Source organism: Rhipicephalus microplus, chromosome 1 (genome assembly GCF_043290135.1).
Source record: "Rhipicephalus microplus isolate Deutch F79 chromosome 1, USDA_Rmic, whole genome shotgun sequence".
Classification (NCBI taxonomy): Eukaryota; Metazoa; Arthropoda; class Arachnida; order Ixodida; family Ixodidae; genus Rhipicephalus; species Rhipicephalus microplus.
This window is the reverse complement of record NC_134700.1, coordinates 77,584,985-77,603,634: the sequence shown is the minus strand read 5'-3', so window position 1 is coordinate 77,603,634 and position 18,650 is coordinate 77,584,985. Positions and strand designations below refer to the sequence as shown.

Genomic DNA, 18,650 nt, shown 5'->3' with positions numbered 1-18,650 from the left:
CTCCTGTAAGCACGAGGTAAATAGCATTGGGGAGATTGTATCCCCCTGCATTACACCCTTCGTGATTGGTATTCTGCTGTTTTCTTTATGACGCAATATGGTAGCAGTTGATCCCCTGTAGATTTCTTCCAGGATGTTTGTATATACTTCATCGACGCCCCGATTCGCAGTGTCTGCATCACTGCTGATATTTCTACTGAATCAAATGCCTTCTCGTAATCTATGAAGGCTATATATAATGGTTGGCTATATTCTGAGCATTTCTTTATTAGCTGATTGATAGTATGAATGTGGTCGACTGTTGAGTAGTCTGTTTGAAATCCTGCTTGTTCCTTTGGTTGATTGAATTTTAATGTTTTGAACTCTGTTAGCAATTGAACTCTGTTAGCAATTACCTTTGTAAATAGCTTGTATATTATGGAGAGCAAGCTGATCGGCCTGTAATTCTTCAAGTCCCTGTCATCTCCTTTCTTATGTATTAAGATGATGTTAGCATTCTTCGAAGAATGCGGCCTATCCAACCCACGATGACAAAAGACATCACGCGCCTTATCCGCTGTGAGCTTTATGTCATGTCTCCAGTGCCATCTATTCGTTCCGACTTCAGGGATAACATGTCATTCATCTTCCTCATTCAAGCCGTCATTCGGGAAGAAATCGCAAGTTTGGGCATGCCATCACTTTGCTCGTTCCAGCAAATGAACACTTACTGGGTCCCCTTAGCTCCTTGTAGCCAGGCGCAGAATTACCTTCTGCCCCGCCGCAATCCAGCCAAGTGGCGCACCGTAGACGATCGTCCAATCTGCTTCAATTTTTCTCATATTGGACACATTGACCGTCACTGCTGCAGTCGCTTTACGTCACCTCCTCGGTGGTCGTCTTCTAATCACAACCAACAGCTGCTGGTCGGTCCTTCCTTATCGCCCTACACGCCGAAGCAAAGCATTATCGCTGACAATTTTCAGCCAAGACCCAGCTGCTTCCTATCTCTGCAAAGTTGTTGGACACGTTCACCGCTCATGCACCGCTCTTTGTCCCCATCCACAACTGGCCGCATTCCTTCAAGAAACTAGATGGCGCAGCTCCCGGAGGTGATGCTTCAACTTCCACCCAGCCTTGAAACTCTCTATTGACACTGCCTACATGTGGAAACCTACTGGACGTCGAAGTTGGTGGTGTTCATGTTAGATCTCTTGTGGACATGAGTGCGCAGCTATCAATTATGAGCACTGCTTTCCGCCAAAGGCTCCGAAAGGTGCTCACACCTGCCACAACAAGTACAGTACGAGGCGCTGATGGTAGCACTGCAGCTGTTGTCGGAATGTGTACAACCCATGTTACCGTCAGCAACCGCAGTGCTATAGTTATATTTATTGTGCTCGAACAGTGTCCACACGACCTCATTCTGGGCATAGACATTCTTGCACAGCACGCAGCCCAGATTTACTGCTCCGATGGAGTTGTACACCTTGATCTTCCCTTCCCTGTCGATGATGCAACTTGTGCACCATTCCGTTTATGTTCCGCGGAGTTCGCTCGTCTGCCCCACAGATTGCGACAGCTGTTATCTTGACGCCCTCTCCTCCCATCCCAGATGCTGACTATGTCTGGTCGCCGCTCGCTGACACGGTTCTGACGAGAAATATTATCCTGCCAAGCACCGTAGTCCAGATACAAGAGAATCGGGCTTGTATACCAATTGTCAATTTTAGATTTTCTACGCAAGTGATTCCTCAGGGCATCTCCATGGTGAATCTCTCTCCTCTAGAAGAATATAATATTTCTACTTTGGCCACTGCATCTCTTTCTGATAGCAGCACACCTTGGTCGCCGTTTGCTTTCTCTTCGTCAACTGCGGACCACATTTTTAGGATGATTGCTTCTGACCTTCCTGAGGAACACACAAGAGCTTTTCATCACCTGCTGTCATCTTATCTAGATATCTGACTTTAACGAGTGGCCTCTGGGACAGACGCCGGTTGTCACTCATCGAATCAACACTGGCGACGCGAGCACGATTCGTAAGAGGCCATATTGTGTCTCCGCTGTAAAAAGGACCATCATACAAAAAGAGGTCGACAAGATGATTGACAAGCACACCATTGAACCATGGAGTAGCCCGAGAGCACCCCAGTGGTCTTGGTAAAGAAAAAAGACAACTTGTGGCGCTTTTGCGTCAATTACCGTCACCTGAATTGGATAACCAAAAAAGATGCATATCCACTTCCCCGCATAGATAACGCCCTTGACTGCCTTCACGGACCGAACTATTTTTCTTTAATTGATCTCCGTACAGGCTATTGGCAGATAAGCGTTGATGAGATAGACCGCGAAAAAGCTGTCTTCATAGCACCAGATGGCTTATACCAGTTAAAAGTCATGCCTTTTGGACTGTGCAATGCGCCGGGTACATTCGAGCGCATGATGGACTTCCTCTTGCCTGGCTTCAATGTGCCTCTGTTATCTACATGACGTGATCGTGTTTTTGGCTACTTTTGGAAGCGACCTGCAGTGCCTCAGAACTATCCTCTCAGTGTTTCGCTTTATTGGCCTTCAGCTGGATTCCTCTAAGTGCCACTTCGGTCGCTGCAAAATTACCGTGCTCGGACATCTCGTAAACACTCCAGGAAATCAACGTGACTAAGAAAAAGTTTGGCTGTGCAAAATTTTCCTATTCCTTCATCGGGAAAAGATGTCCACAGTTTCAGGGGTTTATGCTCATACTTTCATTGCTTTGTAAAAAAATTTGCCTGTATTGTTCGTCCTCTGAATGACCTTCTTGAGAAGGATACCTCATTCTTCTGGGGACCGCATCAAGAGCGAGCATTCTCTATCCATATTGAGTGCCTTACAAGTTCACAGATTTTCTCGCACTTCGACCCTTCCGGGCCCACTGAAGTCTATATTGACGCGAGCGGTCATGGTATCAGCACTGTTCTCGCTTAGCATCAACAGGGCCATGACTGTGTCGTCTCCCACGCGGGTCGCCTTCTCTCCACGCCCGAACACAATTACTCGATAACTGAGCAAGAATGCCTTGCACTGGTTTGGGCTGTCGCAAAATTTCGACCGTAGTTGTTTGGTGGTCCTTTTTGGGTCGTCACTGACCACCACACCCTCTGTTGGAGTGGTGGTTAGTCAAGGCGTGATGGTCAAGGAGCTCTTTGAAGGACCCAACTGGACGACTTGCACGTTGAGCATTGCACCTATAAGAGTATGACTTCACAATAGTGCATAAATCTGAACGCATGCACAATGATGCTGACTGCCTTTCTCACAATCTGGTGGATCAACAAGACGACACTGATAGTGACATGGACATCTGTGTTCTTTCCACATCTGGCTTTTTCTACATAGGCAGCGAGCAACGACGAGACCCTGTTCTTCAAAACCTTGTGGACTGCCTAAGCTACACGCCCACCGACCCCTCTCTCCACATGTTCACATTGCATGACGGCATCTTGTACCGCCGCATCATTCAGTCTTATGGTCCTGAGCTCTTACTAGTCGTTCCCAAGCACCTACGGCTCACCGTGCTCCAGGAATTTCGCGGCGCTCCTACTGTGTCACGTGGACTTATAACCGTGTAAGGCGCCACTTCTTCTGGCCTGGTCTCTATTGCTCTGTGCGCCGCTATGTCGCTTCTTGTGACCTGTGCTTCTTGTGACCTGTGCTTTGCCTCCTGCTGGTTTGCTTCAGCCAATTGAGGTCTCAACAGAACCATTCTCCCGTGTGGGCATCGACCTACTTGGCCCATTCCTCATTTCTACCAAAGGGAACTGGTGGATTGCCGTCACGACAGATAATGCCACAAGATACGACGTTGTACGTGCGATACCAACTAGCTGTGCTACAGATGTTGCAGACTTTCTACTACACGACGCCATTCTGCACCACGGTGCCCTTCGACAGTTACTTACGGATCGGGGTCGTTGATCACCTCCTCCGCTCCTGTACTACTGAACACAAGATTGCTACTGCGTAACATCCTCAAACGAATGGGCTCACCGAGCTACTGAACCACACTCTCAATGATACCCTTGCTATGTACGTTTCCGACGGTCATCATGACTGAGACGCCGCTTTACCACACATAACTTTTTGCTTACAATTCCTCTTGTCATGAAACTGCTAAATTTCCGCCATTTTATCTTTTGTATGGCCGCGATTCTGTTTTGCCGTTCGACACGTTGCTACCATCTGGTGTTGAATTCTCAGTGACCGATTACCCCCGCGATGCAATCACTTTGGCCACCCATGCCCGAGAGGTTGCTAGTCAACGCCTCACAATATTGCAAGCTTCTCAAAAGTGACGCTATGATCGTCAGTACCGAGACACACAATTTCCTCCCGGTTCTCTTGTCCTCCTTTGGACGCCCTCACGTCATGTCGGCTTGGCTGAAAAACTCCTCTGTCGCTATTCTGGCCCGTTCAAGATCTTATGCCAATTACCTGACGTGGTGTACGATATTCCACCAGCCTACGTGTCTTTGTTACCTCACACCAACAGCAACGTTGTTCACGTCGCCAGGCTCAAGCCGTATATCCCCACCTTAACTGATGCTCCATGATGTGCACCGGGACGGAGGTATGCCCAGCGGAAGGGTGATGTTGGGGTAAAGAGAACAAGAAAGCTCGCTCAGATTTCAGGAAGACAACGGGACTTATCGCCGCCTGGGCAACCTCTGCGATCACTGTCAATACATCAACTCTGCAATCGTGGGTGTATTTTCTTCTCACAACATTAATTTCTCAGACCCTTGTACAAATGCTGCATTCAGGCTCCCAGCATGCATCAGATGCGGCAGCCATAGTCTACTGCCAGGAAATCTGCTTAGAACGTGCAATAAATTTGTGCTGGGACAGAAACTGAGGCTAGAAATGCAACCATATGGCGCAGTAATATGTCGCACGCAGGGGTGCGACAGCTGCGCCAATTTGATACAATTTCCGATTGTTGCGCGGAGCTGTGTCGAAACCGCGAAATTTTATGAAATTGCGCCACACTATGCCAAAATGCCCAGTCAGCTTCTAAATTTTCTCAAGTTCGCTGGTTTCGCTGAGAAATTCAGGCCACGTCGGCCACCTGCAGTTTACGCCATTCGTCGAAGCGCGCACCCCCCCACTATACTGCCTAAAATGTACTTCAAGTATGACCTGATAAAGTAACAACACTGCGTGCCCATTTGTTTGTTGTCAACAGCGGATACCTATAGGCAGGGTGAGGGAACTTCAAGACAAAAATGCATTGCTGTAGCCACCAATGCTTCGTAGGAAATATAAATTTCCTAGCCTTAAAATGCGGCTATGGCTTGTTAGCAACTAAAGCTGGAAGCGTATGGTACATTTTCCTCGCGCATACAAGCTCAATGTGTTGGGGATGCCGGCGTTTCCAAATGACCATGTCGATTGTCTTAGCAGCGGCACATAAAACTTCTTTTTTGTTTGTTTTGAAGTTGCATCGTCCCAGCGACGATCCTGGTGATAGATTTCCGGTACCGTCGCCGAGCCAACGGGCGCACGCCATTGTTGCTTTACCTAGTCGAATGCACTTTGCAAGGGAGCCAAAGCAGCACCTAACCCCCCAGTAAAAGGAGAAAATGGTGGGAAGTGGGGGGAGGTGTAGCGTTTAGAACATTTCTTCACTTTGGTTGTAACCCATGCATAGAATGCCGCTTAAGCCATCTTCGCCATGGTATACTGGTGCCCAGCGGAAAAGCATTATGAGATTTGCAAGGGGCTGTTAGTGCTACTCACGGGACCTTGCACATTTTGCTAGGTTAGTCATGCATTCGTATGCTGCATAATTCTGAGTACCAGTATAATAACTGATGTCTAAATAAGCTACTGACATTCATATGGAGCAGTGTATGACATTCCTGCTTCTTTAAAAAAACCAACTAAATTGTGCACCAGTATTTTTTTTGTGCCGCCCGTACTCTTCGATTGTACCAGTCTCCTGAATTTCAAGGTTGTGAGCCTGGTCAATCCATATATAAATTCTCAGAGTCTGTCAAATGATTTGACAGGCGCAGCATATGCTAATATGGACTTCTTCACTGTTTGCTCAGTGGGGCACTGGTTCAAAATACTGCTTTCAATCAAATAGCAGTTCTCATGTTTACACTGCAGGATTTGGGTGATGTTGAATGGTTTATACATATTCTTTTTTCAAAATGTAAGCCTTCTTATTTATACTGCTTCAAATTTGATATTGCATGATAATGTCTGACCTTTTCCCCGTAACCTACTCCAAATTTCTGATTTTAGTGCTCCAATAGCAACATTGTGCTGCTCCAAAAATCGCTCCAAGTTTTAATTCAGCTGTGGCACCCCTGCGCATGGCAATGGACTTGCACCTCTAAAGTACATCAAGCTCGAAAACACACAGAACGGTCCTATAAAGGGAAAGTTAATTGATAAAATCAACTGATTACCTGACCTGCCCTACAAACGTTGGAACATCGAACTCGGTCAGTACTATGGGTGGTGTGTGCTTGTGACTTCTACCCGGACAGCTACCTTCTCTACGAGCCAAGTCGCCAAGGTCTCTCTAAAAGTTGCAGTATAGCCTAAAGATGACCAAGCTGTCTCATCAAGTGGTGTTCATTGACCAATGACTAGACCTCACCGCTAGTGGTCACTGCATGCCCAATTCCCAGCTTTTACTCATCATTCCTCGAGGCAGAGAGGATACGGAGGCAGTGGCAGCACAAACATTTCAATCTATATTTTGTGAAAGCCAGGCCATGAGTGAGCGTTTCTCACACGTGCTCAAGCTCTGTGCAGTGGGCTGTTCATCCTTTTCTTCTATGAATTGCTCTGACACAGCCAATGTTCCTTGTACCGTCAAATGTAATGAAAACAACAGAGCACTTGGCTAATGGCTTGGCCAAAGCCTATTGCGAGTATGCCTATAGGTTGTACTAGGTAGAATGTTCTCAACCAACAGATTCTATGAGTGTGTGACACAATATGATCATAACATTAGAAGAAAAAAGTGGGTTTGGTGAGAGAAAGGGGAGGCAGGGGAAGGTGGATGTACATGTGTCACATAGTTGTGGTTGTCAGAAGAAAGCACCACTTAACTATGGTAAGTTCGAAATTCCTAGAAGGAAGACTTAAGTCTCATTGGTTTCTTCTGCGTATGTGCCATAATGCATGGACTTAAATGCTCCTTTTGAAAGGTTCATGCCTGCTGGCTGAAGTGTATTAAACTTGTTAATAATGTACAACTCCCTATGTTTTCTGTCTTTTGGGACCGGAAGTTTGACTGGAGGATGTGATTTTTGAGGTCGTTGAATTTGGGACCTTCAGCATTAAAATGCTGTGCCACTGCTTCCAGTAATTTATTCATTATGTCCGCGCGATCTCTATTTAATCTAACATGGACAGACTGTTTTACGAGTGTACCGTTTATGTCAATATGAACGTTCGATCACGTAGACAACTTTGACCTAGTGCAGGTAAGGCTAGATTTTATATGATGTACATACGGTAATTATTTTCGCTACATTTAACTGTAGCGTAATCTTGAAGGTGTTTGAAAGTCTTACACGTTGGACGAGAAAAATGTGTTATGTAGGTTGTGGATTGTGAGTTTACTTTAGCGTGCACTAACGTTTCCATAAATTATTGCACTCATACATGACCTTTAACACTTCAGGGAATGCCTTTCTATGGCGCTCATTGCTAGTTAATATTGGATGCTAATTTGGAGGTTATTATTCGTGTTTGAAACAGCATTTGATTATTTGGTTGGAATTGCTAGTGGCTGGTTTGGCTGTGCTATGGGGGCTTTTTTAGCTAGCGCATACTTTGAGACTTCAAACATATGTGCGCGAAGCTGTGTGGTGAAGACCAGTTCAGATTATGAATAGTTACAACATGCGTAATATTTATCGTGAGTGTTACCAGTCTGCATTTAATTTTTGCATGGCGTGCACAGTGGTCAGAGGTTCTGCAAAGCTTCATAGTTAAGGCTACTATAGTTTTTCATTCAGGCTACTCAAAACATTAAGCGGAGACCTGCATTATTACACTTTCTCATGCGACTGGCTGTGGAGAGTGAGAGCAATTCTCTTACCCAACATGTTTGCAATGACCCGTATCAAATGCTCTCATCATTCTGCTTCGATTACTGACAGCTATGGAAATCGGTTAAACTGAAGTCCTTTATGTCCGCAGCAATCCACAACGTAACAATAGCGGCGACTGCGGCCATTCTTTGTAGCGTATGGAGCATTTGCGACTGCTCTTGTTTTCGTGTCTGCTCTTGTTTTCGCCGTCATTTTCGCAAGCGACCCAGCAGGCCCTTCATGGCGATGCTGTTGCACATTAGACTAGCAGGAGAAATTAGCAACTCTATTTATGCGTGTTCAATGTGCAAACACACCTAATATTTATCTCAATCGTTTCGCACTCGCTAGTCGCACCTGGTTGCACAGCAAACTGTGCCAGCAGTGATGCCAATCTAGGTCAACATTTTATCCCTAGATTGACCCTCTAAAATTTCCTAGATTGCACAATAAATTCCGAGATTGACTTTTTATGTCACTGTGGCTGCTTCTCCTTTAACGAAGGATGAAGTTCTTTCTGTGGCCCAAATAATATGAATCTTATATGACGTAAAAAACATCATATAACAGCCGCTGAAGGTTTTTTCTCTGCATTTTCTGTAATTTACTGCACATAAATGGCTTCCAAATTGCATCAGTAGCTTCAAAGACGGATAAATCTGTGAAGTTCACTTTGTTCGCTTATTAAAGTCATAGAGATGATCATTAGGGCTAACTGCAAGTCTTTTCTCATACTTGCAGCTTTTGATGGCGCAGTCAATTTCAAATTTTCTACATTTGCCTTGAGCATTGCATAATTTGCAATAGATATACAAGGGCTCCTTCTTTACTGGCTGATATCCATACTGTGTTGTATTTTCCATCAGCTTTCTATAGAATATGACCATATATTCGGTCCTTATTTTTGTTCTTATGAAAACTTTACGAGGTACAACACTAAAAACACGCAAATTTTTTTTTACTCTTTCACGTGCAGTTCTCGTAACAATTAATTCGTGCCAGCTCGCTCTCAATTCAGCAGGTTTTCATTTGCACTATGACACCAGATTTGTCGTTGTTTTGCAAAATAGCAATCACTCGGGGTGCTTATGGTGGTACATGCATGCTTGCTAAATACTTAGGATGGCAAAGTTTTGTTTCCCCCCAATATTCTGCGTACAATAACTTTTGGCCACAGAACCACGATCGCCTTGACTCGGCCTAGCAGACCACCAAAGCTCTGTTCCATGAAAAACATCAAATTGATAAATATCCTTTTTCTAGTTTTTATGTTTCAAATTGCAGATCCTTACAACAACCTGTAGATTCAATAAAAAGACGCCAAATCCTTAAATGAGATTGAAAATTTCTAAAGCTGGCATCACTGTGTGCAAGGTAGTCTGACTTTGCACTACCCAAAACTGCTCCAACATGTGGCGCTTTGTGGCTGTAAAACTCTAGAGCTTGATGTCTAGGCGCAGTTAACTTGAAAATTTTTCAGTTCGATATTGCAGTTCACTTCCATCTTATGCTTCCAATAATCACGAAAATGTTTGGAACAATGTGACAGAGCATGTTTTATGAGTAATATTGAGTGCTATGAGGGCAAGGTGCTACCCGAGCACCAGCTCTACGTGCAAAAGGCGCGAGCCGTGCTTGGAAGTGTGACGAGAAAAACACTAAAAGCTTTTTGCTACAGTTTGACAAGTGTCTCTGTTCATAGCGTGCTCTGAGCCCTTTCATAAGTAGCCATTATCATCAGCTCACAGACTCAAAATAAAAAGCCTGTCGGGATTGAGGCTTCTCTGTCAGGTGCGCTTTTTGCCAATTCTTGCCATCCCATGTCCGATTGTGTCTTTCCTATCCTCCGCAACTCTTAGGCGATTTGTCAGCAGGGGTGACATTAGCATCCCTCACCTGGTGCTGGATGTTGACGGTGGCGCCGTGTATGAGTGTTGTGAGACATTTCACGCTCGGTGGGAAGACTATCTCTGGACAGCGTTGGGTGAACGCGTGTCTTTCCCCTTTGTTCTGTGGGGTCTCGGCGAAGCGAACGAGCGCATCGCCACGCCACGCTCTTGGAGTGAACGGACACAGCAGACGCGGTCGGTACAAAGCACACAACATACATACATTTATTAACAAATTTAGACGACGATATCGTCCGCCGAATGATACATCAATTTTAACTAACACGCTACCATACAAACAACATAACGCAGTGACACACTAAACACACAATAACATGATAAACACACACTAACACACAACACACTAAGACACAACACACTAACACACAACACACTAACACATACCCAAGGCGGGGGCGCCAACGCTTGACTTACCACGTGGGACCCCGGAGCGAAGCCCGCGGTGCCGAGCACCGGGGACCCACGCTACAGACAACTGTTCGCGGCAGCCGCCACGCGCAGAAAAGGCTTGCTCAACCCTCGCCCACCATCAAGGCCTGCCTTCCGCCAGGGGCCACCACCGGCGCTACCACTCTACCAACAGTGGTACTCAAAGCGAACGCAACGCCATCTATCACCCGGCGGTGGTCACCACCGAAACAAAGCCTTGGGGCGAGACACGTGCGCCTGCGGCACAGACAACTTTACAGGGGGGGTGTCAGCACCTTCACATTCCCCCAACCTTAAATCAAACCATATCCCAAAAGCAAAAATTAGCTACACAAGCTTTAACAAAAAAAAATGATATCGCACGACCATAATGGCCTTGCACCACGACACCGCCGCTGGTCGACACTGCTGCACTGTCCGGCTAGACTTCACCTCAGTACCGGCCCCGCAACAGCAACGTTGCCGTCGGCGCGACGATTTGTCGCTAGCACCGACACGTCTTCCAGTTGCGACCAGCACTCACGAGGGCGCCGGACTGCAGGCAGTTGCGCAGGTCCCAGGCATCTCCATCGCCCGACCTCACGACCGCATTCCTGGCCAGCGACGCTGACGATGTGCAGGACAGCCGGCCGTGGATGACATCCCTCCCGCTGAATACATCAATAATAACAACAAAAAAAAAAACTTGAAAAAAAAACAATCGAGCAGGTCCTCGGGAAGGGAGCTTTGAGCTTTTCGTCCACGTGGACGTTGGTCAGTACTGCTGGCTAATGCATCGGTGGCGGCCGAGACGTCCATCAATATAAAACAAAAATCCCTTTTCCTAACTTGTGCTCACAAGAAAAAAAAAATGAGGGAAGCAGAGCGCAACACCTCAACGCCACGATCCACCTAGTTGTGCCACGTGCGACAGGCGGCTGCGCAGAGCCTTAGGCCTAATGAGTCGCTCAGCAACAACCGGCATCCACCCAGCACCCAGCCTAGGCGCAAAAGAGGCAGCCGCGAGGAGACGTCCACTCTGTGAGGTGGCCCCATCGCTCGCCGCACACAGCAGCTTACCGAGCGATCGGCGTCCATCGCCCCGGGCGGTGTCACGACGCCTCGGCGTCGAGCCGCAACACCAGACAGCAACGACACCCGGCTCCCTGAGCACAAAGATATAGAAGAAGCTATTTACAGAAAATCAGACCACCCACGAGGCTTCCGTACTCACTCGCTTCGGGCCTGGCCTACAAACCCCAGCATGCGGACCGCATGGCTCTCGTCCCAATTCAAGCCCCGCCGCGGTGGTCTAGTGGCTAAGGTACTCGGCTGCTGACCCGCAGGGCGCGGGTTCGAATCCCGGCTGCGGCGGCTGCATTTCCGATGGAGGCGGAAATGTTGTAGGCCCGTGTGCTCAGATTTGGGTGCACGTTAAAGAACCCCAGGTGGTCTAAATTTCCGGAGCCCTCCGCTACGGCGTCTCTCATAATTATATAGTGGTTTTGGGACGTTAAACCCCACATATCAATCAATCGTCCCAATTCATCATTGTTTTTGAAAACTAACTACAACTAAAAAAATAACAACACTTGCGAGCAAAAAAAAAAATAAATAGAAAGTCAACCTGCCGACAAATTCAAACACGTTACAAAATCAATCTCCTCGCTTCTCAACACAGCACACCACCGACGCTAGCAATGAAGTCCCCTCCTAGGCCTACTCTACTCCGGCTCTAACAAAAACCCTGTATTGAACTGCAAAACTGTCGTGCGATACTCCAAGAGCTCCACGTTGGGCAGCCAGTGTGGGGTCTCGGCGAGGCGAACGAGCGCATCGCCACGCCACGCTCTTGGAGTGAACAGACACAGCAGATGCGGTCGGTACAAAGCACACAACATACATACATTTATTAACTAATTTAGACGATGATATCGTCCGCCAAATGATACATCAATTTTAACTAACACGCTACCATACAAACAACATAACGCAGTGACACACTAAACACACAATAACATGATGAACACACACCAACACACTAACACATATCCAAGGCGGCGTCGCCAACGCTTGACTTACCACGTGGGACCCCGGCGCGAAGCCCGCGGTACCAAGCACCGGGGACCCACGCTACAGACAACCGTTCGTGGCAGCCGCCACGCGCAGAAAAGGCTCGCTCAACCCTCGCCCACCACCAAGGCCTGCCTTCCGCCAGGGGCCACCGCCGGCGCTACCACTCTACCAACAGTGGTACTCAAAGCGAACGCAACGCCATCTATTGCCCGGCGGTGGTCACCACCGAAACAAAGCCTTGGGGCGAGACACGTGCGCCACGCGGCGCAGACAACTTTACAGGGGGGGGTGTCAGCACTCATAGTTCTTGGCATTTGCTCAGACAGAGTTTGCTAGCCATGCACCAGCGGCGAGCATTCCCTTACGTTGCCCCTCCTGAACGCTTGACCGAAGAGTCGTGCGGTGTCTTCGCACATGGTCATACTATGCCTAGCTGCACTGATCGAAAGCCAACACGTGCGAAATTTGCCCACCCCCGAGCATTCAGGCCCTGTGGTCGCTGATCATGAGAGCATGCAGTGTAGTCACGAGGGACTTCTTCCTTAGTGGTGTGTTGCCATAGAAGCATGTTAGCGGAACCCCTTGTGTATTTTTGCCTGTGGTGTATTTAAAGGCCGACTCCGGCGATGTTTCGAGGTCATTGGGTTTGTTCGTTTGCGCATTTGCACTATTCATGCCAAATTACAGGCTTGAGAGTTTTGCAGACTCTTTTAAAATGAATTTTATAGCTTGCCTACAAACGCCCACTTCGCTTGCCGGAGTTAATGGCAACTTTGTGTGCGTGCATTGATTTTCATAAGAGACGAAGGTGTCAGAACTGATGTGCCACTACAGCGTCTGCTTGTCTGTTATGGATTATGTGTGTTCGTACAGCGCTTTCTTGGGAGAGCATGAGATTTTATATTCTGTAAGGGTGAGCATGCGATGGGTGGCAAGTGGTAGTGTGTTGTGGGCCGCACATGATTTATCATAACAGCGTAGGCGTTTTAGCCGATTGCTGCAGGCACCAACTTGGACAGCTTGAACAAGTAGTGCCATCTGGCAGCGTTATGCACAACCAAGCAAGCAAATACGAAAATCTGCTCTGTTTCATCAAAGAGGAGCAGCAATGCTTGTAGACTTTCAAATGCGTCCGCATATTAGCTGTCATTGTTTGACAGCTCCAAGGAGCTTATGCGTGAGGCATGATCAGTCACAAAGATGGCGCGGTATTGTTGGCGTGGTGACCTATACACTGAGCGTCTGCTCTTCACAGCTTTCGCAGTTTTTGTACTCCGCGCTAGCAGGAACGGTGTGCCTTGCAAGATTTCCGGTTCTGGAAAACTAGTGCGTCAGATGTAGACAGTGCACTCAGTGGGGTCTCTGTTTTCATATTGCGGTTTTTCGCTTACTAAAAGTTAACTTCAAATTTGTTAAGCATTTCAGCTATCGTGTGTATGGCAAGAGTGTCTCAAGAAGATAGAAGCACCATTACCCTGACATAATAAAAAGATTGCCAGAGCTGGCCTTTCAGCTTTTTTGCTTTTTCCGCTGCATTTGGAAACAGGGGTGATAGGTTTTGTAGCGTTGCTGTGGGCAACAAAGTGTTGCGGAAATTCTGAGAGCAGAACTGTGTACTTGCCACGCTGCGCTCGGCACCTTTGCTGCTCAAACACTTGTGCAGTGGTGCGCTAGGTCACATGAAGTGATGGCAAACGTGGCTCGCTGAGTCCGAGCCCATACTAGTGGCCGTGCTCCTGTGAGATGCGTGCACACTTCAAGCCCAAGGTGCGTCCCACTTTTGTTCGTGGCCTAAAGTCGTCTCTGGGAAGGTTGTTCTGGTGCCCACTTTTCAAATAAAGTTCTTTTAAAACAAATTATTTTTTGGCTTCCACAGTTTGTACAATTCATTTTGGAAAAAGTATAGCAAGAATTGCCAGCAATAGGCACTGAACAAGACAATTTTAACCTAGCCTGACTTGTTTTCTCCGTTTTCCTCATGTCTCATGTTAGTTGGAATGGCACTATCAGAACTGAAGTGTGAGTTACCTTACATGCTGGTTTTCAAGGTTTCTTTATAAGTCTCAACCACTTTTATGACTTACCAATCAAGTATGTTCACTATTATCTTATATTTTTTTTCTTTATTTCTCACCCAGACCATTGGGAGGTGCTAAAGAATCATCACAGAAAATGTCCAAAAGGAGTGTCTGCAACAAGTACAAAAGTAACATGCCTGGGCATTGCACCTCGAGCAAAGAATGTACGACAAAGCATCAGACTGTTCACATAGAGGAGAATTGCTATGCCTGTGCAGTCTGCGGAAAGGACTTTGCTCATAAAATGGGCCTTATCCAACATCAGCGTCTCCACGCAGGCGAGAAGCCCTTCGCTTGCACTGTCTGTGGCCAGAAGTTTACACAGAAAGCTCGTCTCACTAGGCATGGAGCAGTGCACATGGATGAAAAGCCATACCTCTGCACAGACTGTGGTCACAGGTTCGCTCACAAAAGCAGTCTAATAAAACATCAAGTCACCCACAAGGAAAAAAATCCCTACCCTTGTCTCGTCTGCAGCAAGCAGTTCACCCAGCTGTCAAGTCTCACTAGGCACATGGTTGTTCACACTGATAAGGAATTGCACTGCTGCTCGGAATGTGGTCGCAGGTTTGCTTACAAGAGTGATCTCCTTGCACACGAAATAATCCACAAGGAAAAGAAGCCCTATGTGTGCCTCATCTGTGGCCGGCAGTTTGCACGGCGATTCACTTTCAGTCTGCACAAGGCTGTCCATGCAGATCAGAAACCACACTCTTGCTCAGTCTGTGGTCACGGGTTTGTTTACAAAAGTAGCCTTGCAAAGCACATGTTCGTTCACAAGGAAGAGAAACCATACGCTTGTCTCGTCTGCAACCGACAGTTCACCGAGAAGTCAAGTCTCACTAGGCACATGGTTGTTCACAAGAAAAAGAAACCATCATACACTTGTCTCACCTGCAACAAGCAGTTCAACCAACAGTCAAGACTCACTAGGCACATGGTTCTTCACACGGATAAGGAATTGTACTGCTGCTCAGATTGTGGTCGCAGGTTTGCTTACAAGAGTGAACTCCTAGCACATGAAATAATCCACAAGGAGAAGCCCTACACTTGCTCCATCTGTGGCCGGCAGTTTGCTCGGCTAGTAAATTTCAATTTGCACAAGGCTATCCATGCAGATAAAGAACCGTACTCCTGCTCAGTCTGTGGTCGCAGGTTTACATACAGGAGTAGTCTAAGGATGCACGAGTTCATTCACAAGGAAGAGAAACCATACGCTTGCCTTGTTTGCGGTTTGAAGTTTGTCCACAATGCAAGTTTCATTCGGCACAAGAGTAAGCATACGGGTTTGGTGGAATATGCATGTAGTGTGTGCCCATCCAAATTCTTCGCGAAGGCATCACTGGACAGACACAAGAAGCTGCATGCAGCTGGAGTGCAGTTGTTCCACTGCACAGAGTGTAGCTGGGCTTTTCTTGAAAAAACAGCACTGGAGAAGCACTTGAAGGGGCATAAGACGGACAAGCCATACCTGTGCCACCTTTGTCCATCAAGATTCACTAAGAGATGTAATCTCAAAGCTCATGTGAAAAGACACACTGGTAAAAAGCTGTACGAGTGTCCCATTTGCCAGAGACAACATTCTAGGCCTTCATACCTCAAGGAGCACATGCGCCGAATGCACCCTGGAGAAAACGTATTGGTGAGCCCTCAGACCAGCCAGCCTCCAGTAAGTGAAACATTCTGAAGCATTTAAGGTCTCCACACGCACTACTTGCACAGCCACCCTGCACGTAACGGGACACCTGCCGCACGCAGACGAAATGCAAAAGAGCATTGCCAATTTGCTCTTTTGCCTTCAGCTTGCGTGCCGCAGGTGTCCCGCCACGTGCGGTGCGGCTGTGCAAGTAGCGCGTGTATTGGCCCTCACCCAGCTCTTTAAAAAAAGTTTTTGTGCAGTACATGTGCTCAAAATGAAATCGATGCAAAAAGGTTATTGTTAAACATTTCTTCGTGCCAAAGACGGGAGTGTGCTGGAATACCTTGACTTTTGTCGCAACAGTTTTCATGGTGATGATGTTATCGGTCTTTGGGGTAGGTTTAAAAAACATATGCATGCATTGTGTTGATCATTTAATTTCTGAAAAAAAACAAAGGAAATATAAAAAAACCATCCCCCCGCAGGGGCGTCTGCGTAACAGGCGTTTGGTGTGTAGCGAGACCTTGGACACGAAATAACGGGGGGTTTCGACCTCTCCCGCGCCTGCCGTGTGTGGCTGAGCCATGTCCGAGGAAAAGGGAATTCTGGTGGTTGAGCCGACACCGGGTGATTGGACCTTTAAGGCTCCCTGGCAGACGCAACACACCTCTATTGTCCCGGCGTCACGCCCAGGGGAAATCGGCAGTCGCCTTTTCATATCTCTGTCTTCCCTTATCTTCGTCTTTCTCTCACACTTTTTATCTGTCCTGTCGTCTTTTTTCTTCCATTTACTTCCAAATTTTCTGGCGACGAGGGTTAATCTTGTGTAGGTATCGAACCTTGGGTAAATACATTAGGTTATAGTGGCGATGCATGGCTGGCGTTTCTAAGTGTTTGTGAATCAGCCTTGTAGCGTCCCCTCATTGGGCTCAGTGGTGGGCGGCCACCATCATCGTCGAAATATATATACTCTCCGCATGGCAAACACCTTCCCCCCTTTCCTGATCGCTCCCTCAAAAGGTGGCGCACCGAAGAAGCAATCACCCTAACCAAACCAAAGCAAAGCTTTCCAAAACATCATGTCATTCATAGTCAAAAACGAAGTGAGATAATCATAAGATTAACAGGTGAAGTGCCTCAGACTGGCTGACCGAGGTTTCGATAAGAGGACCTATCTTTTTCAAAGGTGCCGTGTCATCCTTGGCGTGTTAGTTTTAAAGGGGTCAGTGGTGACGTCATATGATGGTGGTGGCACGTGTCTCTGTTGATGATCGCTGTCTGAAAAGGAAAAAGAAAAAGAGGACTCCAGTCCTCGCTTCATTTCAAGTCAGGTGGTAGTGATTCCAAAATGTTCTCAGAGAGTGGAAAAAAAAAGAAAAAAAAAAGGAAAGCGCAAAGTTGGAGCGGTGTGCTGCAAAAGGGGCGGCCGCTCCAGACACGAACAAGTGAAAGAGCTTAAAGCTTAGGAGTCAGCAGATGGTCACCGTGTCCGGCTAGCAGAAAGGGTTGCCGACAATGGCAGTGTATGCCTGTTTCCTAAAACCTATGAATGAGACATACAACATGAAAGCAGTTACAAACAGGGGGTGGGGGAAGTAGGCGGCATATCTTTAAACACCAATATGTCGAAGGCAAGTGATACCAGATGGATTCTGAAGAGCGAGTGTTTAATGAGGATGGTCATTAGCAAAAATATACTTTCCGTGTCCCCGTAGGTGGCCCCCTCAGCAGAACTGATTCAAGACTTTGGCGGCATGTTGGCTGACAAAAAGGGAAACCGAGAAGGCTAAGGAAATGAGCAACGAGGAGAGAAACACATACAGAAAAAAGTGGGGGGAGAAAAAGACAGGGGGGATAGGTGGAAAGTTAGGGTAAACAGGGAAAAAAAAAGAGGAGAAAAAAAAAAGGGAAGAGAGAAAAGGCGCAGAGATGTCCTGTAACAATGCGCGGTAGGAGGGGTTTTAGAAACGAGAAAAGAGGAAACAAAACAGTGGTTTAACGGTTCTTTTAAATTAAAACTTCGTAGTTGTATATACACACATTCATATCTATAACTTAAATTGAAATATTGAAGGAGAACATTAATAGTACAATATGCGGGCAGGGAGCGATTCAATGTAAAGCTGGTTATGTCTATTTGAAGGTTGAACATATCTTTTCTCTCTAATATTGCCTCAATGATGCTATGGCTTTCAGTGATTCTAAATTGTCATGTGCTACATTTATTCCTGATGGGTATAGGGGCTTTCATTTGTCTAACAAATATGAGTCCATGTATTTTCTCTCTTGTGGTGACCCGAAATTAGTTTGTAGAACGTAAAGCTTTGCTTGGTCGAAATTGTGGCCCTGTTCGTTGAAGTGACTGGCTACTGCTTTTGGTGAATTGTGCTTTGTGTCTCCACGGTGGCCATTCAGTCTTACGTGAATCAGCTGCCCAGTTTTGCCTATATATTGTTTCTTA

The 18,650-nt window shown here is 46.8% G+C and overlaps 1 protein-coding gene across 13 annotated transcripts in view; it reads left to right on the top strand.

Annotated features, from left to right (window-relative positions):
• LOC119178669 (uncharacterized) overlaps nt 1-18,650 on the top strand; it is a 146,373-nt gene that overhangs the window by 121,011 nt on the left and 6,712 nt on the right. For 12 of the 13 annotated variants that reach the window (XR_005110746.2, XM_037429897.2, XM_037429899.2 and 9 more), the window contains one exon: nt 14,611-16,219. The exons of the other annotated variant lie outside the window; for it this stretch is intronic. Coding sequence is in view for 11 of the 12 variants with exons in the window: in XM_037429897.2 (XP_037285794.2) it covers nt 14,611-16,219 (1,609 nt within the window). In the remaining variant the exon portion in view is untranslated. The remainder of the gene's footprint in view (nt 1-14,610; nt 16,220-18,650) is intronic. 13 annotated transcript variants of the gene reach the window in all.